The sequence below is a fragment of the Podarcis gaigeae genome (assembly GCF_964106915.1).
Source record: "Podarcis gaigeae genome assembly, chromosome: 8".
Taxonomy (NCBI): domain Eukaryota; kingdom Metazoa; phylum Chordata; class Lepidosauria; order Squamata; family Lacertidae; genus Podarcis; species Podarcis gaigeae.
The window spans coordinates 66949862-66974978 of NC_139684.1; the positions used below are offsets into that span (position 1 = coordinate 66949862).

Below are 25117 nucleotides of genomic sequence, written 5' to 3' on the forward strand. Positions count from 1 at the left end.
CATGCCTGCTCTAGTCCAAGCCCCAATGCAGGATCTGTGTGTTTCTGGTGGTGGTGAGCTGTCTGCCCATTTAATTCCTTCTCCAAAATGAAAAATGGACTGTTTGATTGCAGCATGCAAAGTGGCTTCAAGCTGCTTGTTTGTTACTCCTGCTGACCTCAGGATTCCCTTTTAGGTTTCCCGACATCAGAAGCCAGCCAGGTGTGTCCCAGAGGGAGCCTGCAGTTGTCCACCTCGGAAATCGCCTCGTTCCCTAGGTCTGGAACACCAGTAGATCTCAGCAGGGCTCAGTCTCCAGGTAGGTGGCGTCTGTTCTGGGTTTGAGAAAGCTCCACTGTTGCCCATAGCAAGGGCTGGGGAACCTTTTTATGCCCAAGGGCCACATTCCCTTCTGCATAGCCTTCCAGGGGCCACGTGCCAGCACTACTCAACCTGCAAATCTGTAAATCCATATGAAATGCCGTAAGCTTCCACAGACCCAGGTAAGTACTACCCACCCAGGAATCACTTCCTGGTAGGAGAAGTAGGGAGAGCATAACAATATTTACGAGCAAACCATCCCGAATACAACTTACAGACACATGTTCTTCTTTCCCTGCCCTCCGTTCCCCCCAAAACACTGGGGATGTGGGGAGGAGAAAGAATGCCTTTTCTGAATGGCTGTCTTGTTCCTTTGTGGTGGAGAAAACACAGGGTTAATTCTAAGGAACCGGGTTCGGGTGCCCATAAATTAGTTTCGAGCCAATGCAGCTCATTGTGCAGAAACAACTCCTGCAAATTTGGACAACTCTTATTACCAGCTCGCGCTCAGCATATTCGCTCCATTCACCCCACACAGATGGGACCAAACACTTAGCCCATTGACTCCTGATTTCCATCCATGATGCTTAGCACGCATAGGGGGGGGGGGGGAGAACTGGGCATGAGGCCATCAGCAAACATCTGCATTCTGGAGCAGCTGGTGGCAGTGCCATTCGTGCAAAGGGGTCAGGCCCACAGGAAGGAAGGAAGCAGGGAGGCGGGAGGAATTCGGGGGAATCTCCACTTTGCGCCCTGCCATGGCCCAACCCTTTGTCCCTGCTATACAAAGCCACTTGGAACAAGGCCTGTTGCTGCACATTTCTCAGGGGCGAGTGCAGGATGTCAGCAGTGCTTGTAGTAGTAGGACCAAGGAAATATGTCCTGGCAGAATCCATGTTTGGGGGGGGGGGGATGATACAGATGCAAACTAGGATGAAGATCTCCATTTAGGCAGCTTGTCGACACAGGAAGGTCTTCAGCAGGTGGGAAAAGACAACAGAGGTGGGACCTGTCTAATATTCAAAGGGAGGGGAGAGCATTCCAATGGGCTGGTGCCACAACACTAAAGGCCCAATTCCTACATTGGGTGCAATGGACATCCTGATAAGAAAGTAGCTTCACGAGGCCCTCAGCTGCAGAGCACAGTGATCGACTGGGACTATAAGGGGTGAGACAATCCTTTAGGTTCCAAGCCGCATAGGGCTTTGTTCACCAATACAATAATGCAGACAAGAGACATCCTGAGATGGTATTACTTCAAACACAAATAAGGTTTCTAGTGTGGAAGTATTGTGGAATACTCTGCCAATGGAGGTTCGGCAGGCATTTTCCAATTCAACTTTTAAATATGCCTGTTGAAAAACTCTTTTATTCCATTAGGGTGATACAGGCAGTTCAAAATACATCTTTCCACAACAGTGACATGATTTTTTTAAAATAAAAAAATCAACTTCTTTAATATGGCTTTGATTGCATGGCTTTTATGTGCAATTGTGGTGATCCACTCTGATATATAAAATAAATTAGTGGCATACAATTATTTGTAAATGAATGAATGAATGAATACAGTGGTACCTTGGTTCTCGAACTTAACCTGTTCCCAAAACCGTTCAAAAACCAAGGCACGGCTTCCGATTGGCTGCAGGAGCTTCCTGCACTCAAGCAGAAGCCACGTCGGACGTTCGGCTTCCGAGAAATGTTCGCAAACCGGAACACTTCCTTCTGGGTTTGCGGCGTTTGGTAGCCTATTTGTTTGGGAGCCAAGCTGTTCAAGAACCAAGCTATTACTTGTATGTACGTACATAGGCTGATTTTAGGTGACGTGTCTCAGAGGGCTAAATCCATAATTTCACCGGGATTTCTGTTTTCCCCCTTTACAGAATACGCCGAGCCAGATGTGGTCCAAGTCAGCCCCAGTACCCAGTCCATCCCGTCCACATTCAAGCCGGCTCTGGACGAAGGCTACACGCTCCCCCTGGTGGTGAATCACTACGATGTGCCGGGAAAACACCACGAGTACGCAGAGCCCTTGCCTCCCGAGCCAGAGTATGCCACCCCCTTCTTAGATCAGTCTCCTCCTGCGGAGCCGGAAGGAGGCGCATTCAGGAAGAACGTCTGCATCATCAAAGTCATCTCCTCTCCCCAAAGCCAGGCAGGACCCCTGGTCTCGCCGGTCTGTCCAGAGGCCCTGGCGCAATACGACTCGCCTGCTCAACGGCCAGCAGAGAAGCCAGAGGGCAAAGCGGGCGAGGCTGGCTTGCGGGAGGGACCTGCCCAAACCGGCACCATCTACACGGAGCCTCACAGCGACCGGACTCCGAGCCCGAGAGACGAATGCCCTCCACCGCAGCCAGCTACCTCTCCGCAGAGCTTCCAGCTCACGGACTCCCCGCTCACACATGTCTATCACGAGCCCTTGTGAGCAGCGCAGAAAGGATCTTCTGGTGCCCAGGCTGCTAGGAAAGAGGTGGATTTTTGCAGAGCATCTTCAGGTCAAGGGCGTAGAAAAGCCTTAATCAGGCTCTCTGTCCATCTAGCCCAACATGGTCTACACTGATGGGCAGCAGCTCTGAAGCAGAGATCTTTCCTAATGCTTGCCACCTGATCCTTTTTTAAAAAATTGACTGACATTCTGGGATCTTCTACGTGCAAAGGGCTTGCTTCTCCCCTGAACTGTGGTCCTTCTTGCAGGAAAAACATAGCACTCTTCCTTCCACCAGCAAAGGAAAATTAATTCGTTTTTTCCATGCTCAACTCCTATGGAGCCTGGGCAAGCTTTCAGTTCCAGGGGGCTTGACTGGGGTTCTCTCTTACTTTTAGCAAATGCCTCTGGCTTATCTTCATTAGGACTTGAAGGAACCAGTCATGTATTTGGACAGAGGGTTGAAAAATTGCATTCATATGGTAACATTTATTCTCATTGCTCTGCAGTTGCAATTACTTTTTGTGAATAACAGATATATAATATATATACATGTTGTGACATGAGGTTCCTAGGAGGAAGAACAGAGCCACCATAGCTCCCTGATCCTCCATCACATTCCCTTATTAAAAACTTGAAGGCATTTTGTAAACCAAATCAAAATCCTTTGCTCTCTTCCTCTTCCCAACAGCAGTCGCCACAAATCCGCCAGAAGTTTTGTTTTACTTGATTTAACTATTCATTTGCTGCTCACTGATATATCCTTCCCCACTTCATGGAGGGTCAAAAACATTAATACATCAAGAAAATGTTTGCTGGCTATCAGTGGCGACTAATTCCATGTGCTGGGAGGCAGTTGTCATGGTCTGGTAGGACACCGAGGAAGGGGAGGGGGATCTGGGCAAACAGATGTAGCCACGACTGGAACACCCCAGGGCAAGCTGAAGATGGGGAAGGGGTGGTTGGGGGCTTAGGAGGTTCTCTCGCAGGACTTCAGAGGACAGCGAGGGGGCAGCTGACAGGTCACGGAAGTCAGGGGAGGGGGACACGTCGCCAGAAATCAGAGGTGCCCCCTCCCATCTCGACAGACATAGCAGGCTCTGAGGCTTTGGGAACAGTGCGCTCCAGGAGACTGAGACAGGCAACAGAACAGGCCAAATTTACTAGTTGATCCAGGTGAAGATCATGGGATTTGTTAGTTCTGGGAGGTTTGTGGTCACTCGGTTGGATTAGGCTCAGAGCAGGTGAGGATCTCACCTGCCTCATCAAGTGGAGCAAACCCAGATGTGTCCATCAAGATGGTAAGGAGAAAAGGGAAGCAAGGCAGAGACTCTGCTCAGCTTTTGACGTGGATGGACCACGGCTTGGCTGCTTCACAAACGCCACTGGACTGTGACTTAGGGACTTTTTCTGTCCCTGGGTCCGCTGCAGAGGTGAGGAACCTGGCCTTACTGTTTGCTTGTGGTATTGGACTATTGTTATTTTTTTACCTTTAGGACTGACTTGGACTTGCCGATCAGAAGGTTGGCAGTTTGAATCCCCGTGATGGGGTGAGCTCCCATTGCTTGGTCCCTGCTCCTGCCAAGCTAGCAGTTCAAAAGCACGTCAAAGTGCAAGTAGATAAATAGGTACCACTCCAGTGGGAAGGTAAACGGCGTTTCTGTGCGCTGCTCTGGTTCACCAGAAGCGGCTTAGTCATGCTGGCCACGTGACCTGGAAGCTGTACGCCAGCTCCCTCGGCCAATAAAGCGAGATGAGCGCCGCAACCCCAGAGTCGGTCACGACTGGACCTAATGGTCAGGGGTCCCTTTACCTTTACTCTCTAACATGGCCCTTGTGACTGTGTACACCAGCAAGACTCACATCCAGGTATGCCAGGGTTCAAGACAGCAGGACATTCAGGATAGTGATTGCTGGAAACTCTGGTGGGGGACCACTGGCCTGATCCAGCCAGCTCTTCTGATGTTCATACATCAAAATACCCCTTGACATGAGCTGCGATATCATGGTACCCTTGGGCCAAAACAGGCATATAACACTGACAAAAAATGATGGCAAAACAAGGATTCTCTTTGTTAAGAACCAAAGGGCCTAGGCTTTTGGCAAGGGGACCACAAAACAAGTCCACAGTATAGAGAGCAGCCACAAAAAAGATACTCTCACTACTGGGCCTATAACTCTCGTGACTCACCCACACAAGGCAACAGCAGACAAACCTCTTAGTTTGAGATGCAGGCTGGAGAGCATGCCTTTCAGGGACTGGGAAGCTGTGCCCTCCACTATCACTGTTGGTCAAGGGCCAAGACGTGAGCCAAGGCATGTGGTGGAATATCAAGTGTTTGACAAGGGATGAAGGTGGCGCTGTGGTCTAAACTACTGAGCTTCTTGGGCTTGCCGATGGAAAGGTCGGCAGTTCGAATCCCTGTGATGGGGTGATCTCCCGTTGCTCTGTCCCAGTTCCTGCCAACTTAGCAGTTCAAAAGCATAACAGTGCAAGTAGATAAATAGGTACTGCTGCAGTGGGAAGGTAAACGGCATTTCCATGCGCTCTGGCTTCTGTCATGGTGTCCCGGTGTGCCAGAAGCGGTTTAGTCATGCTGGCCACCTGACCCAGAAAGCTGCCTGTGGACAAACACCAGCTCCCTTGGCCTGAAAGCGACATATTGAGTGACATAATTTATTATGGGAGGGGACTGTTACAAACTGGACCCACCCTCCACTTAACCAGGCTCCTGTGTCTTGTTGCCAAAATTTACGCTGCTTCTTTACCTAAAACAACCAGCTCATTATCAGGAAACAGCACACTGTATATCTGTTGGAGAAACCCTAATCTCACTGTAACCTCCAATTTTCACTCTTCTTTCATTTCAACATTAAATTGGGGAGCCAGAACAAGCGATTACCAGCTGCCCCAGCACAAAAATTATGCTTCCGAAATCTCTTGATAGCGATTCCGCACAGAAAGAGGCAAAGCCACAGCCGCCCCTCCCCATGTGCCACTCACAGCAGAAGCCCTTTTTAACAAGACTTTAGGCTCACACCATGCCCAGCTGCCCGAGACGTCTCTTGAAGTCACAGCGAGCAAAATTGCACTGCTGTAATATTTGGGAAGGGCATAATGCCACAGCGGCTTCAGGTTCCCTTTGGTCCCCACCCGCCTCTTCCGCTCGCTATCCAGCGGTATTTCTGTAGAAAGTTATCGATACCCGCGTTTCAACACATATGCAAATAATGGCAGTGCATTCTGGGTACCTTTCCGAACCCTGTATTTCAGCGGCCGCAAACAAGATTCACCCTTAAGAGCTATTAAGAGGGAGTGAAAAATCTTACCCCTACCGGTGCAAAGGGAAATCGCAGCACTTTTGCAATGAGGGTGCTCGCATGTTTGCTCGGGGGAGTAGTTGCAAACTTATGTGGCGATGGGGCTTACTCCCAAGTAAGTGCGTCTGCTAGGATCGCGACGTTAATTCTTGCAAAGCTGCAAAGAGAGATCTACAACCCAGCGGAGGTTTGCCTGAGTTGGGATGCATACAGCGGGTGCACCGACGGTTGTCGGTCGGCTGGGCGAAAGGCTGCTATTACCATGGATGCCACTGCTAAGGCAGCTAAACTCCGGACCCTCGCAAGAACCATAGCAAACCCCTGAGCTCCACTGCAATTACTTTCCAGACTCACTGTACTCTATTACCTACATTGAAAGACCTACATTGGCTCCCAGTACGTTTCCGAGCACAATTCAAAGTGTTGATGCTGACCTTTAAAGCCCTAAACGGCCTCGGTCCAGTATACCTGAAGGAGCGTCTCCACCCCCATCTTTCAACCTGGACAGGGAGGTCCAGCGCTGAGGGCCTTCTGGCAGTTCCCTCACTGTGAGAAGCCAAGTTACAGGGAACCAGGCAGAGGGCCTTCTCGGTAGTGGCACCTGCCCTGTGGAACGCCCTCCCACCAGATGTCAAAGAGAACAACAACTACCAGACTTTTAGAAGACATCTGAAGGCACCCGGGTTTAGGGAAGCTTTCAATGTTTGATGCGTTACTGTATTTTAATATTTTGTTGGAAGCCAGCCAGATGGGCGGGGTATAAATAATATATTATTAGTAGTAGTATTACATCTACTACATTTACCATCCTCTTTTCAAAGCACTCAGGGTTGCTCATACAGTTATTTCTTCTGTGCTTAAAAAAAAAAAATCTACACAACCCTGTGAAGTAGGCTAGGCAGCACTGGGATTCGAACTCGCGTTTCCCCATCACACTTGCTCAAGACGATCCTTTTGCACGAATGACGCTCACACTTCACCTTACCTACGGCCAACCTGATACCGGTGCAAAAGCCCGCGCGCTTCTGCTTCCTTCCAATCACAAGAAAGAAAGCGCGGCACCGCCACGCGCTCTCGGATCGGGGACCGAGAAGGTGCCGCGGTCACCTATTCAAACGCCTACATATAAACGCGTTTCTTTTTCCCACCCTTCCCTCCATAAGGTCCCAGCCGAAGTGCGCCTGCGCACTGCGGGGCTGAACCAGAGAGACGATTTGACAGCGGGCGCGAGGGCGCGCGCAGACCTTATTTCACCACAAACAAGAAAGAGCGGGGGCGAGGGAGTCTCGGAACGCCAGGAGCTTCGGCGCATGTGCAGACGAGACCAAGCGGCCCAACCTTAAAAAGGGACGACGGAGGCGCTTGGCGATTGGTTGCCGCTGTGTGGGCCAAGCGTCTTTCCTGGAGCGGCTCGTGGGGTCGTGACCCCGGAAGTGCTGTGTCGCGGCGCCCCAGTGAGGGAGGAAAGGCGGCAATCGGTCGGAAGCGTCGAGCGGCTCGCAGGGGGGAGATGGCCGGGTAGGCGGCCGAGACGCCGGTGAGCGGAGCGGGAGCCCCGGTTCGAGCCGCGGCGGCTCCCCGCTGAAAGTAAGGCAGAGCTCTGGACTCCGAGGGGCCTCCGGGGGAGGGGGCTGCCTCCGGGGCGCGCGAAGCGGCCAAAATACGTTACCCGTGTCCCGATTCCTCCCTTTCCCTTTCCCCTGACGACAGGCCTCCCGACGCTTGACAGGGTCTACTCTAATTCATCGTGCGTTTTAAAACACTTTCCTCGTCGTGTATGTGTACAGTACAGTGGTACCTCGGGTCACATGGTTCAGGTTACATACACTTCAGGTTACAGACTCCGCTAACCCAGAAATAGTACCTCAGGTTAAGAACTTTGCTTCAGGATGAGAACAGAAATCGTGCAGCGGCGACGCAGCGTCAACGGGAGGCCCCATTAGCTAAAGTGGTACCTCAGGTTAAGAACAGTTTCAGGTTAAGAACGGACCTCCGGAATTTAAGTACTTAACCCGAGGTATACACGCGCTTATTTCGTCCGTCTGTTTTCACTCAGGACATTTTAAGGTGGCCAGCAAAACATGAGCGCTCACCACATTCATATATATATATATATATATATATATATATATATACACGCGCTGAGGGTGAGATTATACACGGTAATATAATAAGATGCAGCAACAAATCGATGTCTTCAAAGCAAAGCAATGGTGGCTGGTACCAAATGACACTAGCCGAGAAGAGAAAGAACAAGTGGCATCAGATTTCATGCTTATTTCTTTCTTTTTAATAAGCCTCCGGATAAATAGAAATGTCTTCCTTAGTGATGGGAAGTTGAACCAGGCAATTGGCAGTGGCGGGAGCCCTGCTTAAAGTGAGGCATGGTTGCAGTTTAGGAAACCTCCGGATTGGGGGCCGGGAAGAGGCTTTGGGGATGTCAATGTGGTGCAGCCTAGTTTCTGTCCCTGTATACATTCATGTGGCATTGGAAACAAGATGCTGCTTCTTCCCCCTCCAAAACCAGGGTAAGAGGGTTTAACCATGAAGAATGAAAACTCCTAACAACATAGACTAAAATAAATCAGTAGGGATTTATTCTGCCAAAAGCTTAAATTATGCAAGTTCCACAACATAGAGACTGTTGGAGTGTGTGCTCCCAGGTCTCTGATTACAATTGAATTTTAAAGCACAAACATAAGATTGGAAAACAATGCTGTAGAAAGGAGTGGGCAGACTTTAGGCTTGTGGAATCTAATTTGTTTTACACTGGTACCCTAAGATCCAGCAACCAGAGAAAAGTGCAAAAGCCTTATAATTTTTTTAGTACCAAAACAGACATGAGCTCATGGTCACTCCACACAAAAATCTTCTCTGGATCCTCTCCCCCTCCATTATTCATTTCAGAAGTATGATTTACAGGAGGAATTATTTTTGTTGCCATTGTTAAGAACTGTGTCAGAGATATCTTTGCTGATCTACATCAAATGACTCTTGAGAACTACCAGTAGATTGTGATCTACAGTATTTTCTGCCCACCACTGCCATAGAATCTGCAGTGCCCTTAAAAAAGCAACATATTTCTTACTTCTCCCCCTCCCCACCATCATGGCTATGCTCTTGTTTTGCAGTTTCCTGGAGAACACACCTGCTCTTATTCTTTGTCAGGACTGGGGAACCTATTGCCCTTGAAATGCTGCTGGCCTTCCTTATGGTAGTTGGAGTCTAATAACATCTGTAAGGCCACAGGTTGCCCAGCTCTGTTCCATTATTCTTCCTTTACTGTATTGTAATAGCAGTAATAATGCTTATAGCATTTTGAATAATTTCATTTGTTTGTTTCATTTAACAGCATAACTTTCTTCTCCCCCCCCCCTTTTTTTTTTTTTGCTATGAGGTTCTCAAACATTTTACAATGCAAATTTAATTTCTTAAGCACTGCATCGCATCCATACTTTCCCTCTCTCAGTATCCTAATCCTCACTTTGGGACATAAAGTTCATCTTTCCCCAGCATCTTATAAGCCTGTGTTCCCTTACATTTTGTAATCACTTAAAGAAAACAAATGCCATCGTCCAAGCACTTCATCTACAAGATTTCACTATTTTTTTCTGAGGTTTTGTAAAGAAGGCCAGCATGTCAGATTTGAAATTGGGGAAGGTAAAGCTGAGAGAATTGTGGTTTACCACCTAAAAAGTCTGTACCTGATATGATTTTTCCATTTCACAGCCAACAATCCTAACTACTATGCTTAATTATAAACAAATGTATTGGTCACTGAGCTTTTGCACCAGTGCTGTGATACATCCAGCCATTGCAGATTAATGCACCTGTACTATGTAAGGCCTGGGTAGAGAGGATGTTCTCTTGAGGAAAGTCTATGCAATGACAATCTCCTATTTATATATATGTTAGATTGCCTACACAGATCCATTTTAACCAGCAGAGAGAGAGAGAGAGAAGTGATAGCTTGTAAAATGCTCTGGGGGAATTGTATAAGCATTTGCAACAGGGGAAGAATGGCTGTATAGGTTAACCCTTACTGTTTACTTGCAGGAGCTTTTTTGGGGAAATGGCCTCTCCATTCAATGGTCCCACAGCAGTTTCTGATGTAATTAAAGATCTAGACACTCAGATAGCTGTAAGTAAGTTGGCTTGAACTCACCAGGACATGGCATGCTGGCATCATGGTGAGAAGCTGCAGGTGGGCTTGTGGCTTTTCAGTTTTGCTTGTGTGCCAGAACTGAAATGTGCAAGAGTTTATTGTCCTTTTCCACTCAGATTTGAAAATGCTTTGTAGGAAATGATCCTGTCTTGTGTGCTTGGTTAGTGAATATGGTCTCCCAGAAGATGACAAAAACTAGTAGAACTGAGTGCTGGAATCTCTCTCCAGCATCATTGCTGTATCGCTTCCTGATAAAGAAGTAATCAATCTCCCTGTTGACTTGCACGTTATTCCTGCCAGCGTTACTCCTCTCTATAGAGATGCATAGGACTGTGGAACATTTTACAGGTGGCCCCTACCCAGAGGAATGTTATGATGATCACTACTTGGAACCTACAGACTGTCTTCATGAAAAGCCTCACATAGATCACATTACAATACAAGCGGGAGGTCCCTACAGCATGGACAACAGAGGCCAGGCTATCCTGGTCCAGGAATAGCTGCAGCTGGCAAACCAGCCTGAGCTGAGCATAAGCACTCTTGACCACAAAATCCACTTAAGAATCCAATGACAAGTTGGAATCCTGATTCCAATGGAGTGCAGAGATAGAGCTGCATGCCATCAGCTGATGGCACCATACTCCAAATCCCTAGATGACAGCTCCCAGTGGTTTCAAATAGATGTTAAAGAGCATAGGAGATAGACTAGACCCTTGTGGGACCCCATAGTTCAAAAGGTGCCAAACAATGATATCCTACTACTGTTTTGTTTTTTTGTAGCTCCCCTGTGGGTAGGAACTAAACTAGTGTGACATAGTACCTCCAACTCCCCCCCCCCCCGCCCCAAATCATTCCAAAAGAACACCATTCTCATCGGTGCCAGAAGCTGCTGAGAGGTCAAGGAGAACCAACAGGGTCACATTTCCCCTGTCTCTCTCCTGATAGAGGTAATCAATCAGTGCAACCAAGTCCATTTCAGTGCCAAAACCAGGCTGGAATGGATCTTGGGCTGAAAAAGGTTCCCCACCGCTGCAGAAGGAGATTCAAGAAGTAAAGCAATGCAGTGCCAGGTATCAGATTTGTCGAGAAGAGGCAGCAGAATGGAAAGGAATGTAGAAAGACTGGCTAAAATAGGAGAGAGCGAGAGCTGGGAGTCTTGAAAGTAAGGATAGAAAGCAAAGGTTGCATCCATTGCTGAGATGATAGGAGAACTGCCTTCAGTTTAAAAGTTGAATTCTCCCATACTTTGAAGGGACTTTATATGCATCTGCCAGCTGCTTGAAGAGGAAACAACTGCTAAGTCTATCTACCATGTGTGCAGAAATGTGTGGAGCCGTGCTTGCTGGGGCTGATGGGAGTTGTAGTTCAGGAACTTCGACAACAGTGCCATTTTCTATGGCAGAGTAACAATATCTAGTGTAAACAAAAGTGGAATGAGCGGTCATGGCTTCATGGGCCTGCCAGCATGCAAACAAAGCCCTGGCTGTTGCAGTTGCTAATCTATAAAGGTGTGAATCTGCTAGTGGTTAACTTTACAGCCTATGAGCTCCTGAAGTTCATCTGGCACTGAGCCTTGCCATTCCCAGGCATATATCCTTTTCCTCTCTCTGGGCAGGCTATTTTTATCGGCAAACCATTGGTAGCACAAGGTTAAGGATTTGTTCTGGGTGAAGCTAAACCCCCCCCCAACAACTTATATTTACATTGCCTTTCAACCTTTATTGTTTTGAATAAGGTAGAATGAAGCATTTCAATTGCAGCCTTCTTAGTAATTCTTGTGTGGATTAATACTAACAGAGAACTTGTTCTTTAAAATAATAATGAAGCGTGGTTTTCGCTTCTTTCATATTGACTTACTTGCATCTTGGGTAGTCCGTGTTCAGCATGGTTTGTGTTTTGATGTGACGTTGGCGTCATTGTTGGATTACAATTTTAAGCAAAATGCATAAGAATTAAAATAACTGCATGTGGTAAAATTGCATGCTAATCACCTGTATATTAAGGTTCAAGAAAATGCCATTTCTGATTCTTGAGAAGTTGGTAATGTTTACCTTTTAAAAATATTTTCTGCAGCTGTGTTGATTGGTAACAAGCTGCTGCTGAGTGGTCTGAACTGAACACACAAGCCAATAGCATTATAGACTGGATATTGAGAGATTCTGAAGAGACTCCTTGAAATTCGATGTTGCATCTTGAATGTTTTGGAATGATCAGAAAACACATTTTGGTTGGAATTCAGGCTAGGTTAGCTAAAGTTAGTTCCAAGTGGAATCAATGGGATAAATTAGTCATGGCTTAAATAAGTACAGTACTTCTAACTTATCCTGGACGAAGCCCTTTGTCTTTTTTTTTTCTTTTTTTTGAGAGAACCAAAGAGAAGAAACATTCCCAGAGAAATGCTGCCATTGAACTGTAGCCCTAAGGCATCTTTGCCGCTGGTGGGTTTAAGAAATTGGATATTGAAGGTTAATAGGTGGAACCGTGGATAGACAAACATGGTCCATTTCCATAATGTAGTCCGTAACAGAAGTATAAACATAATACATTAACACATGCCAATCTGTATTATTTGAGGGAAATGTCAAGCTCTAGGAAGCTAAAGATCAGGTTTGTGAGGGTGATCTGTCTGCGACATCTGTCACCCCATTGATTGCCAGAGTTGATTCGGCTGATCTGGCTGGCTAGGTGGATGTCCCCTTCCTCCCTCACCGCTCCATGTGCATCCCTCCCGGAGCTGCGCGCTCAGTGGAAGAGGACAACCATCCCAGATAGAAGGAGTGTACCGTTCTTTGGTCAAGGGTGTACGATAGCTGCGCTCCCCTGTTAGAACCTCCAGACAAGCATCCTTTAGTTAGACTACGGGCTTTCATCTATAGCTGGCTATAAGAGGAGCAGTTTTCCCTTTAGCACTTTCGTCTTAGAACTATCAAAACGATGGGTGTGGAGGATTCTTATGCATAATCAGAAGTTCTCCAAGAACTACAAATGCATATCTCTGGACACCAGTGGTTGGCAAGTGCCTCATAGTTGCTTTCTGGGCAATCTAGGAGCAGGGAGGGAAGTTCTTATTACCATGGCTGTCAGATCCAAGTGTCTGGGGAAGTGCTTCTGACACCCACAAACACAGTTTCTGCTCTGATTTCCACATTGTGATCTGATACTGGGTTTGCATTAAAGCTCTCACAGTACACAGGCCTTGAAAGCTTTCCATGAGGTGGCATTATGGTGACCAGTGCTTTTTCCCTTTAAAAATGTTTAGGGGTACTCTCATTTTCCTACTCAGATTGAAATACTTCCCCTCAATTAGGCCAAACTTAGATTCACAAAATGTTTAGGGGTATCCGTACCCCCAGAAAAAAAAGCACTCATGGTGACATAGTTAAGGTGCTTTTCCAGCCACTTCAGAAAACTTGTTCTTTCAAAGGCTTTTCATATCTGAGTTCCAGACTGCTGGGAATGGTTCTAAAATAGGTAACTTGTTAAATCACCTCCGTCTTCTCTTCCTCCCCATTTTAACCCTGGGATTTGTGTTTTCTTCAGCTGATTGGTTTGGGCCCACACAATCCCAAGAAGAAGCAAGATCTGGACAAGCTCTATGATCTGAAGGCTAAAGCTCAGCAGATTATGAACCAGTTTGGCCCATCTACCTTGATCAATTTGTCCAACTTTTCCTCAATCAAGCCAGAACCAGCCAGCACCCCTCCACATAGCTCCATGGCAAACAATACCACTGTGGCGAAGATGCCAGGGACCCCTAGCAGTGGCGGGCGCCTCAGTCCTGAAAGCAACCAGGTAATGGCTTTTGCAATACTGGGAAAGTGAGTGGGGTAAGGTGAGGTTGAAAAATAATATTGGTTGGCTGCTTCTGGCCGTGCCCAAGAGTTGCCAAAATCTCCCTGTTCCATCTTGTGACTTGAAATGAATAAAAGCTTGAGTCTTAGATTCAGAACCATGTGCTGTATGTGGGGCTAAACTTGAGGTTGGTCCAGAAGCTGCAGCTAGTGTAAAATGTGGCAACTTGACTGCTCACTAAAGCAGGACATCGCCAATATGTTACCCTGCTGTTGAAATAATTGCACTGGCTGCCAGTTAGCTGCCAGGCTAAGTTCAAGGTGCTGGTTCCGGTGTATATAGGTCTATTCAGCTTGGGGCCAGGATACCTGAAGATAACCTCACTCCTTATGCCCAGTCCATGTCTATGCTCTGTAGGTGAGGCCCTCCTGCTGATACTATCTTACCAGAAGGTCCATTGCACACAATGAAGGAATTGGTCCTTGAGTGTTGTAGCACCTGCCTTTTGGAATTCCCTCCCCATGAATATTAGATGGGCATCATCTCCTTTGTCTTTTTGGTGCCCATTGACCTGGATGAACTGTACTAATGTTGGTGATCTCTTTCCCCTGCCCCAGATATTAACTAAGAAGAAACTACAGGATCTTGTCAGAGAGGTGGATCCAAATGAACAACTGGATGAAGATGTGGAGGAGGTAGGCTTTTGGGGGGAAATGAACTGAATGAATCCCTAGTCCTGAATAATCTCAGACCCCTTGGTACTTGCCTGAGCTCATCCTTAGTTGAACAGTGCCACTGGTTCAGTTAGGAAACAAAGTGGTTTTCCTTGATGTAAAGTCACTGGGGATGGTGATTACTTGTTGGAAGAATGTGAAGCTTCAGAAGTTAAATATAGTTTCACGCATTGTTATATCTCATGCCGAAACCCATCACTAACGTGCTTGGTGCTTCACTGTTTTTGACAGATGCTGCTGCAGATTGCTGATGACTTCATTGAAAGCGTTGTGACAGCTGCCTGCCAGCTTGCACGACATCGCAAGTCCAACACTTTGGAAGTGAAAGATGTCCAATTGCATCTTGGTGAGTGCCAGTGCATGAGTTGTTTGTTTCATGAAGGCTACTATAGGTGGCTCTATGTGCCTACTCTCCCCGTGTAGTGAGCCTTTCATGTATAACAGTTCACCAGGCCAGTCAGGCCACTGCAGTCTTCTTCCATGTGTTAGGGTGTGCAGAAAATAGCCTGTAGTGAACCCCTGCACACAAGGGAATTGCTGTCACAGGCAATTCAGAAGTGTCCCCTTGAAATTTGTCCTAACCAGATAAACCCCTAAAATAAAGAGAAACAGAACTCCTGCCAAAACAGGATTATTTTTTCATTTCTCATTTTGTTCTAGTTCTTAGAAACCAGACAATGATTTCTGCTTACATGATTGAATTGATAAATATTTCTCCTTAACTCTTGTTTCCTCTACCTCTTTTTCTCATCCCCTCCACCCATGCCCTGTTCTTTGATGTAGAGCGGCAGTGGAATATGTGGATCCCAGGTTTTGGTTCTGAAGAAATCAGGCCATATAAAAAAGCCTGCACTACAGAAGCTCACAAACAGGTAAGGAGGGTGTTCCATCCAGAATCTGGAGGTAAATGGCATCAGATAAACCAAACATGTCAGCAAGGGGAGAGAAAACACCAGGTGTTTATACTGTACTTTCTAATGTCCACATTCCCTTTCTGCGTGTGTGTGTATGAGAGAGAGAGAGAGAGCGCAATATAAATACTTAAGAACATCACTCCTTCCGTGCCATGCCTTTGGGTCAAATGCATTTCCATCTCTTAACTTAGAAACAAAACAAACAAACTAGCAGGGGGCCTGATCTGAGTCAGGACTGCAGCATGTCAGGCACAGGCTCACCTTTTCCCTGCACAGTTCTGACTGAGATGGGTCCCCTTCCTACTAAAGCTGCTGTTTGTCCTCAAAGGAAACAAAATACGTTCACCCCTATATTTTTCATCCTGTAGGAGTAATAAAAACTAGAGTATGCAGAGAAATGTTCATTAGGAAAAGGGAAGAATCAAACCTCCCTGCACTGTGGTCACAATTCAGATTGAAGACCCTCCAACAGCTGCGGGTTTTTTAATCTAAAAAAAACTGATACGGAAATGCAGCCATACCTCATTTTGACTCTTAAGTGGACTAGTTATGTGATTGAGGTATTTGGATACTATAGTGGCCAGGTGAGTGGAAATAGTTTTCTGGACCCAAAAGAATCTACCTTCCACTGAAACTTGCTGGTGGTCTATTTCCCTAATTTTCACAGTTCTTTTTCTCCCTCTCTCTCTCTTTTCAGAGGATGGCGCTGATCCGCAAAACAACAAAGAAATAATGCTTGGGAATGGCAGGGAGATTAAAATGGCTCTTCTGGGCGGGAAATCCGCCTCAAGCTTGTGGAGTACCCATGACGTCATCCGTGGGATTCTTTTTTAAGGCTTTGCAGAGAAGCGTACCTTTTAACTGTGCAGCAATATCTGACTTTGAGGGGAGACCTGCCAAAAGTCGATAGGCCCTGCCTCTTCCCCCCACCCCTACTCCACAACATATTTCCCCAAGAGAACACAATGTATCTTGAAACACTCAGACTTTATTTTCTGCCTTCAGAGTGATTTATGGTGTAAGTGGTTGTCCAACGGACAGAATATTTTGGTATTTTGGGGAACAGTATTAGAAACAGCTATAGATGTTTTTTTTCATTTCCCTCTTACTCTTTGTAATGTTGCTGTTTATAGATATTTGGATTTGTTTTATCAGCAAAGACATTATGACTCTAAAACTAGGTTGCAGTACTGGCACTGGTTGCGAAAAAGCAAAGGGCATCAGGGCAAGAGCCAGAGAAAGGGCTGTTCATTATAGGTTGTTCAACGCAAACCTCTCTTTTTCGTTTTTTAAATTCCAATATGGTCCTTATTGCAAGTCCCTTTAACTCTTAAGGATGCAATGGACATCCACTGCATAGCAAAATATCTGTGAAGTTCTGTGCGGATGGTGGTTCTGTTGGAAAGCGTTGGTGCAGTTCCCAACACACAGAGATTATTATTATTATTATTGTTATTATTATTATTATTTTTAAACTGGCAGCATCTGTCTTGTGAAGAGAACAGTCCTCAGTATCCACAGCCCAGATATCAATCTGTGCTCATAGAACAATTGGCTTGCCTCCTGTCTCTTCTGTTACCAGGAGAAAAATATAATTGAGAATACTTTGCTTTCATTGAGTGTTCCAATACCAAAAGCACAACTCAGGCTGAAAATCAAAATTGGTGCAAAACTGTTGCCTCAGACTTTCATGGATTATGAATGGTGAGGTTTTTTTTGCTGCTTCTGAAGCTCCTCGCTTGCTGAAAAACTGCCCTCCTTCCTCACTTCCACTTTGATAGGTTGAGCTGTAGCAACAGAAGTGTTGCACTGCCTGTGTTCTGAATGAACAAGCCACCTCAGACCACACAACCTACACTTTGTGTTCTCTCTCTCTGTGCGTAACAGGTTTTCATTAAGCCATCCAGCAGTGGCTATAGAAGCTTTCCCTTTTTATGCAAGTTCTCCACTCATTTAGACTACGGTAATAAACAAGTACGTTAATGTTCCCTGTTTTTCAAGATTTCTCATGCACTTTGCCCCAGGTAGCATGCAATTTAGTGCTTTCCATTAAAAGGGGGGAAAATGGCATCAGTTCATAAAACCACAATGCTTGCCTTTGTAGCATGAGCCATTAGGAATATTCCAGCGTGTCATTTGTTCTTTTAAACTCTTGTTCTAAAAGAGTAAATCTCCATTTGTGAAAACAATCCATCCTTTTGTTTCGCCATGGGATTAGCAGCCAAATGGAGGCATATGTCTAAATAATCCAAAATGAATTCTGAAATTGCACCATGGAAGCAGAGGGGGGTGGGGAGGGGGAAGAACCTTTGCTGCAGTTATTTTATGTATTGCATCACTTGAAAGCATCTTCGCCATTAAACAACCAATGACAAGGGCATGTTTATTTATTGTCATCCCCATCCATGATCAGGGACGACGGGACTTGGAAGTTGAAAGACATTGCGGTATTGCCTCAGTAAACCTTTCCCCTTCAATAAATCAGTACATCCCGACCCTCCAGTGTGGTGTAGTGGTTAAGAGCGGTAGTCTCGTAATCTGGGGAACCGGGTTCGCGTCTCCGCTCCTCCACATGCAGCTGCTGGGTGACCTTGGGCCAATCACACTTCTTTGAAGTCTCTCAGCCCCACTCGCCTCACAGAGTGTTTGTTGTGGGGGAGGAAGGGAAAGGAGAATGTTAGCCGCTTTGAGACTCCTTAAAGGGAGTGAAAGGCGGGATATCAAATCCAAACTCTTCTCTTCTCCCCATTAGCCACCCAAACGTCTAAGGACTTGCCCCATAGCTGCTGCTGTTTTCCTTATCCCGAGTTTTTCACATGCTGCTATTTTTCTGCATAGATGAACTGTTTCTTCTATAGTTTTTGATGAAGCTAGTACATGGGCTTTTCACCGTAAACAGCAGAATCATTGTTTCCCATTGCATATGCATGCTTTAGATACTACACCTTGGGTTGTATTCAAAGCAGCCCAGTTGAAATTAATGGACCTCGTCATGCCCTTTAATTTCAGTGGGTGTACTCGAGTAGAAGTTAACTGAATGCAACCCCTTATAACTGCCATGTGCAATGGTGTATAGAGAAATTAACGTGTTGCTGTAAGCTAGCATTGGCAAAGTATTGTGAACTAGCCCAAATCCACTTATAGAAGGTCAACAGAACTCAAACCAACTGTATCACCCTGTCCCAAAAAATAAATTTGAGGCCCTGCTTCATGTAATACCTTAAATTGGGTAGTGTATCAGAAATAGGCTACATGTAATTCATGTGTGTGGTCCTGATTTTCTCCTGTAACATGCTTTTTCACAACCCAACAGTAAAGGAGGCCTCCTGCTTCAAGCATATGTCCGCCAAGTGTGTTACTGCAAACCACCCAGAAGAATGCAGTTTGGACATGCCATCAGTGAATAGGTGGGTTTCCCAGCATCAGATATGCAGAAAGGTAGATTTCCCCTCCCCCACACATGAAATAAATGCACCTACAAACTCAACTCAAGTCCTCACTGTGGCTTCTGCTGATGCTCTTTCAAGTAAAGATGGTGAGATGCAGCTCTCTGGATGAGATGGTGTGTACCGAATACAATAAATGGCATTGGCAAAATGAAAATGATGCTTCGGAGCCTATTATTAACCTTTGCTATTATAATTGAAATGTACAGTATATGGTTTATCTCTTGGAAAAGCATCAAAAACAGTGGAAACGTTTGAATCGGGGTTGTAAACAACTAGGTTCAATTCAGAGTAGACCCACTGAAAGTAATGGATCTAAGTTTGTCTTGTCCTTTAATTTCAGTGGGTTTACTTTTGAGTAGCCACATGTGTAGAATAGATTCCTTTAGCTCTATCTTGCATTAACTATAGACTAACATTGGATACAAGCCTAAGAATTTGAACCACCAGCCGTTAAATTGGATTACTGAGTGTGCAGTTTTCGTAGGAGGTGACATCTTAGCAGGGCCTCTGCATATTCTATAGCAGCAACATAAAGTGCAGAATTTAGCATCCTGGCAGTTTATACAGCCTTTAGCATAAACATGTAATAAAGACTGAATCTAAAGAATTGCTCAGATGTAAGTCCAATGTTGCCTGCTCCCAAGTGTGCATCAACCTTAGTTTTGGAGCAATTGGCTCTTTATAACTGAGTGTTCTCCAACATGTTGTCTCCACCACCACGTTTTCTATGCACTGATGATCTGACATTGCTACCATGGTTCCAGAATGGTGATTTTTGTTGTTCCCTGTTAAGTCATCTATAAATGCAACATATTTGCTTGATAATGGGAGATGTCCTAGAGCCTAGAAATCCACCAAATAGGCAAGGGAACATTTGCACTGACGAGAAGGCAGGTGCTATCAAAGAATTATAAAGTCTGTTTGGGAATGGCTTTTATTCAGATGCTTGCTTGCCATTATTGTCTGCTTGGGAGGGATGACTGAATTTTGCTGTGCAGCAGGGGAGCTGTAGGAGATTACCTTTTACCCACAGAGGTGGGATTTTACCTATGGGAGACAATACCCTCCAACCACCTGCTAACACTTCCAAACTTCGCTTCTGTCAACACTTTACCCACCCTGCCACCTAAAACTGATAATCTAGTTCTGCAGGTATAAAGATGGCTGTATTTTCCTTTATTTCTGTTCTCTACCTTGCAAGGAACCCATGTGTTTCAATTAGTGCTTGGGACAGATATAAATAACTGGTCGCTGTTGTATTATCAAAGGTAGCATTCACTGGCCTCTTCTACAACATGCCTTCTTGCAACCTGCCTCTGCACTAAGCATGATTGAACCTAATTCGCCAAAGCACCTCTTCCCAGTCCATCTAAAACTCTTGTATGTGGCCGGTTGTACCATCTTCATTTTTCGTAAAGAAGAGTTCTGATTAATCTGGAAGTTTGATCATTACCCAAGTCGTATTGTCTGTGTGACTATAAAAGCCCTGTCATTTTCCCTATCGCCTTCAGGCATCTCCTTGAGACAATAGGAGTAGAGAAAGTGAATTTGAAATAGTGTTTACTTGTATCCACAGATCTTCTGTAGACTATTAGGCACCAATGTTATTTCCTCCTAAAAACAGGTGATCAAAGTGTATCAAGAGTTCTCAAACTGATCAGCCAAAGAGGATAGGTTAATGAAGGTGTTCACAAATCAGGCGGTGAGCTAACATGATGATTATGGTTTAGGCAAGCTTTTCAGGGAGAGCAGGTCCATAATACCTCCACACATTTCAAGCCCCTTCCGCAGCAGAGGTAAAAACAGGAGATGGCAAGAGTTGGGGGTATGTGGGGGGGAAGCAATAGATGGGTGGAGCAAGGTTGAAACCAGGTAGACCAGGTGCAAAAAATATTTCCAGAGATGTGTGGTACGCAGAAAGGAAAGGTATATGTTGCAGTAATTGTCAGTATGCCAAAGGGAGCCTCAGATCAATGTTCTCTGCCTTCATTCTGCAAGGATTTTACTCTCCCATAGGTTAGCAATAACAAAAGGGAATACACCTTTGCTTATACACCTGCCTATAAAAGCCTTTTATAGCCTTCATTGCTTTCTAGATGAATGGCTCATGGGCAGCATGCATGGGTTATTGTACAAAAGGGCCCATGCACTTTCCCAGAGGCAGTTGACATTTGCTAGCAGGAACATTTCTTGCCCCCTTCCTGGGCCTGGGCCTCAGGCTGTGCCAAGGGTGGCAGTTTGCTTTTCACCCCGTCCCACTGTTCACTGGGTCTCATTTTCCCGCTTTTCAGAGCCTCGTATATTCCCATAGTCAAGATCTGGAAAGCCTCCCCCACGTTCCTGTTGCTCTTCGCAGACGTCTCAATGTACTTGGCCTCCAGCAAAGTGGCCAGTTTCTCCGCCTCCTTTTGTCCAACCTTCCTCTCGGCCTCCAAATCACTCTTGTGCCCAACCAGCACAAAGACAATGTGGTGAGGCTTCACCGTGTCCATCACTTCCTGGTGCCACTTCCGGATGCTTTCGAAGGATCCTCTGTTGGCCAGGTCAAACACCAGCACACCTCCAGCTGAGTTGCGATAATAGGAACGTGTCACGGACCTAAGTCAGGAAACACAAAGAAGGAAACTCATTCTCACTTGGGTCACCTTCGTACAATCAACCACCTTAGGGCATTATATACTGGTTTATATACTGGGGATGCAGGTGGCTTTGTGGTCTAAACCACTGAGCCTCCTGCTGATCAGAAGGTTGGTGGTTCGAATCCCTGTGATGGGGTGAGCTCCCATTGCTCTGTCACAGCTCCTGCTAACCTAGCAGTTGGAAAGCACGCCAGTGCAAGTAGATAAATAAGTACTGCTGTGGCAGGAAGGTAAATGGCATTTCTGTGTGCTCTGGTTTCTATCACGGTGTCCCATTGCACCAGAAGCGGTTTAGTCATACTGGCCACATGACCTGGAAAGTTGTCTGTGGACAAATGCTGGCTCTCTTGGCCTGAAAGTGAGATGAGCGCTGCACCCCCATAGTCACCTTTGACTGGATTTAACCGTCCAGGGGTCCTTTACCTTTTTACCTTATACTGGCTTAGTGTTTTTAATCTTTATTGGCATAATATGTTGCTTTGGATAGAAGAGGGCTATGAATGGAAGAGAACACAAGGCCTAAGATGAAAGATGGATTGAATGTGGTTTGGAACACATTGTGTATTGTTAAACTCACCTAAGAAGGGCAAGGCAGCTTGGCCAATTCCAGAAATTAAGTTGGAATTCATTTGCTGAATATGAAATAAATAGCAAACAATATTACCGCATAAGTTATTGATGGAGTTACGTAGTTTGGTTACTGATGTCCAAGGCTTGTATCAGAAGCAACTTGCTGCTGCATTTGAGGTGCTTTGACTAGATTCCCCTCAGGGTCCCTACCAACTCTGCAATTCTATAGCGCAACAATTTAGGCTTGTGCTAATGGAATAAATGCATTGGATACCATCCTGAGTCATTTTATGTCTAATGTGTAAATTACATAAACAATTATAGCATTAGTTAATTATTATCTTAGTGACAAAGGTAGTTAACAAAATTGCATTAAAACGTTATTGAAAGCAGCATTAAAATATATGCCAGATGGAAATGAGTCTTCATGAGTCCAACAAAATCTTTCACAAACAGCCGTTTTATGAGACAGAAGAAGGAAATACAAATAGAGACGCCTTTCAGGAAAGGGAGGGACCCCTCCTAGTTAATCAGTTTTGAGTCTACAGAATGAGGAGTTACTCATATAAACAGCTGGCGTATGTCTGCAGCACACCTTGGATGCTTCCAGACTTTGGGGGGGGGGGGTGATTCAGTCACAAACGAACAAATTCAGAACTCACAATTATAGCTGGTTGGGAGGTATTGCACAACAAAACCTACTTAATCCCCCAAATCAGACTTTTTGCCATAAGGAAAGTAACAAGATAATGGGGAACCTGTAACCCACCAGATGTTGTTGGACTCCAAGTGATGGGAATTTTAGTTCAGCAACATGTGGAGGGCCTCAAGTGTGTGAAAACCAGCCTCATATAACCAACATGCTTAAGTTTAATGCATGAAGGGGTTCTGCCAGGCTTAGCTGGGGTCACTCCCCTTCACCTCGGGAGGTATTCAAGTCTAGTGTTGTACCTCAGTCTACCTGAGAAGCTCAGCATGTAAAGAGGTCTGAGCTGGTTGGTCATAGCTCATGGCTCTGACAAGCCTTTCTTGAGTTCATAGACCAATAATCTAGGAACTTTCACCACTGTGACTAAGCCCAGTTCCACTGCCTGCGCAACTTTTCTGAATGCTGTATGGAAAAGCACATGAATCTGACCTTTGGAGTTTGTAAGTAAACCATTTTTAATTCATCAAATGAATGGTATTTTTCTACGCTGGGGAAGAGAAGAGGGGAACTTTGGAATAAATTTGCAATGGCATATTTTAAAAGCCTATATTTCCACACTTGACTTTGTTGCATATTTTGTGATTTGATCTCTCTCACAAAAGAGTACGCTACTTATCCCAAACTTTGATTTTGGCATCCAGGAATTCTCTTTTTTACATACATACCTATTCTATTCCTTACCGCCAAATTCTTTTCCCCACTGCTAGACAAGTTCCCCATCATCTCATGTGAAAGCCCTTCAACAACTTGAAGGTGGCTGTCATATCACCTCCTCATTTCTCTCTCCTTACTACAGATAAGACTTCCATTCTAAACTCACCTGAACCGCTCTTGCCCAGCTGTATCCCAAAACTGTAGTTTGATGCGCAGGTCAGGCTCAATCTCCAGGAAGTGAACATAAAAATCCACACCCACAGTTTGATTCATGGACTCAAGGAAGACCCCTTCGGCGTAGCGCTTCAGGAGACAGGATTTTCCCACAGTGGAGTCCCCCAACATGATAATCCGGAACTGGTAGTGCCAGAGCGAATCCACTGCCATCCGGAGACTGGGGGAGAGGGGAGAAGAAAGCTGGAGAGGCAAGTGGGACAGCTTGTACAGTGGCACAAACTAGGCACTCCACTCCCCGTCTCAAGATTTATCCAGCCACACGGCCAAGTGGAAAACGCTGTTCTTGAGCTCCGACAGAAGTGGAAAACTGGTTGAGGCTTGTTGTAGGTGAAAGCAGATTGGTCGCATCTACAGCCTGGGGCTGACGGCTGTTTCATTTCATGTTCAGGCAGGCAGCTGCTAAGCCAGCCTGGATCTTCATAACTCGCCCTTTTTCTGCCCCACCCTGAGAATGTGCAATGTTTATGGGAGGGGAAGCCAGGCAGAGAGGAAGCACATTTCACATATATTCTACGGGCAACAGCACCCTTTCTTCTTTCTGGTAGCAAAAAGATAATATTTCTGGGCCAGCAGTCAGAGCATCGGGAGAATACATTAAACCCTTTCAGAGCTCTAATGAGAAAACACATCACTCTCATTAGAACGTATCAGATGTTATCTAGGTATGTGTGAGTGTGAGTGTACACGCCCTTTCTCTAGGAAAAGTGCCAAACCTTAGAATTTAGAAAACAAAAACAAAATGGGGACCTACATGGGTGCATATTTACTTGGAAGTAAGTACACTTGCATGGGATTGCAGCCTCACTGCCCTTCAGTCACTATTGCTTTCTTTTGTCTGTGCTTAATCTTCCAACAATCAGTTTCATTGGTTGTCCACAAGAGAGGGAGAAAAACTTTTCTCTAGTCCCTTTCTCCATGCCATGTGTAATTTTATACACCTCTATCCTATCTCAACCTACCTTTTATCTACATTTTAAAAGCTCCAAATGTTGCAACCTTTCCTCACACGATCGCTGGATCATGTCGGCTGCCCTTTTCTGACCCTTTTCCAACCACAATATCCTTTTTGAGGAGAGGCAGCTAGAACTGTACACAGTGCTCCAAAGTGCAGTTGCGCCATAGTTCTGTATAACGGCAGTGGTGTAGCGTGGGCTGCCAGTGCCCGGGGCCACATGGAAGGGTGAGTGGATGGGAGGGAAATGGATGGAGTA

At 45.6% G+C, this 25117-nt stretch overlaps 3 protein-coding genes across 6 annotated transcripts in view; 2 read left to right on the forward strand and 1 right to left on the reverse strand.

The window, feature by feature from the left end:
• The window catches only part of LOC310849881 (discoidin, CUB and LCCL domain-containing protein 1-like), a 41758-nt gene extending 38373 nt beyond the window's left edge, over positions 1–3385 (forward strand). For both annotated transcript variants that reach the window (XM_083750771.1, XM_083750772.1), the window contains exons 14-15: positions 176–298; positions 2181–3385. In XM_083750771.1, the coding sequence (XP_083606897.1) occupies positions 176–298; positions 2181–2722 (665 nt within the window). In that variant the 3' untranslated portion in view covers positions 2723–3385. The remainder of the gene's footprint in view (positions 1–175; positions 299–2180) is intronic.
• A 4004-nt stretch (positions 3386–7389) lies between these two features.
• On the forward strand, positions 7390–17704 carry TAF12 (TATA-box binding protein associated factor 12). Of its 3 annotated transcripts, XM_083750994.1 has the most exons (7): positions 7396–7630; positions 10100–10184; positions 13749–14000; positions 14618–14695; positions 14966–15080; positions 15518–15606; positions 16346–17704. In XM_083750994.1, the coding sequence occupies exons 2-7, from the start codon at positions 10116–10118 to the stop codon at positions 16379–16381; spliced, it is 639 nt and encodes a 212-aa protein (XP_083607120.1). In that variant the 5' UTR covers positions 7396–7630; positions 10100–10115; the 3' UTR covers positions 16382–17704. The 3 variants fall into 3 exon arrangements, with proteins under 3 accessions (XP_083607122.1, XP_083607120.1, XP_083607121.1); XM_083750996.1 differs by lacking the exon at positions 10100–10184 and having other exon boundaries at positions 7390–7630; XM_083750995.1 differs by lacking the exon at positions 7396–7630 and having other exon boundaries at positions 10124–10188.
• A 794-nt stretch (positions 17705–18498) lies between these two features.
• Positions 18499–24347, reverse strand: LOC310849956 (ras-related protein Rab-39B-like). Its single transcript, XM_083750993.1, has 2 exons — positions 23836–24347; positions 18499–21695 (listed from the first exon to the last, which is right to left on the reverse strand). Exons 1-2 carry the CDS (start codon positions 24054–24056, stop codon positions 21272–21274), a joined length of 645 nt encoding a protein of 214 aa, XP_083607119.1. The 5' UTR covers positions 24057–24347; the 3' UTR covers positions 18499–21271.
• Between the last annotated feature and the right edge of the window lie 770 nt (positions 24348–25117).

Excerpts from the sequence above, each read along its gene's own strand:
- LOC310849956 (XM_083750993.1), bottom strand. The coding sequence starts at position 24,056 with ATGGCAGTGGATTCGCTCTGGCACTACCAGTTCCGGATTATCATGTTG. Across the intron at positions 21,696-23,835 it reads GCTGGGCAAGAGCGGTTCAG|GTCCGTGACACGTTCCTATT; the intron begins GTGAGTTTAGAA and ends TTCCTGACTTAG.
- TAF12 (XM_083750994.1), top strand. The coding sequence starts at position 10,116 with ATGGCCTCTCCATTCAATGGTCCCACAGCAGTTTCTGATGTAATTAAA. Across the intron at positions 10,185-13,748 it reads ATCTAGACACTCAGATAGCT|CTGATTGGTTTGGGCCCACA; the intron begins GTAAGTAAGTTG and ends TGTTTTCTTCAG. Across the intron at positions 15,081-15,517 it reads AGATGTCCAATTGCATCTTG|AGCGGCAGTGGAATATGTGG; the intron begins GTGAGTGCCAGT and ends TCTTTGATGTAG.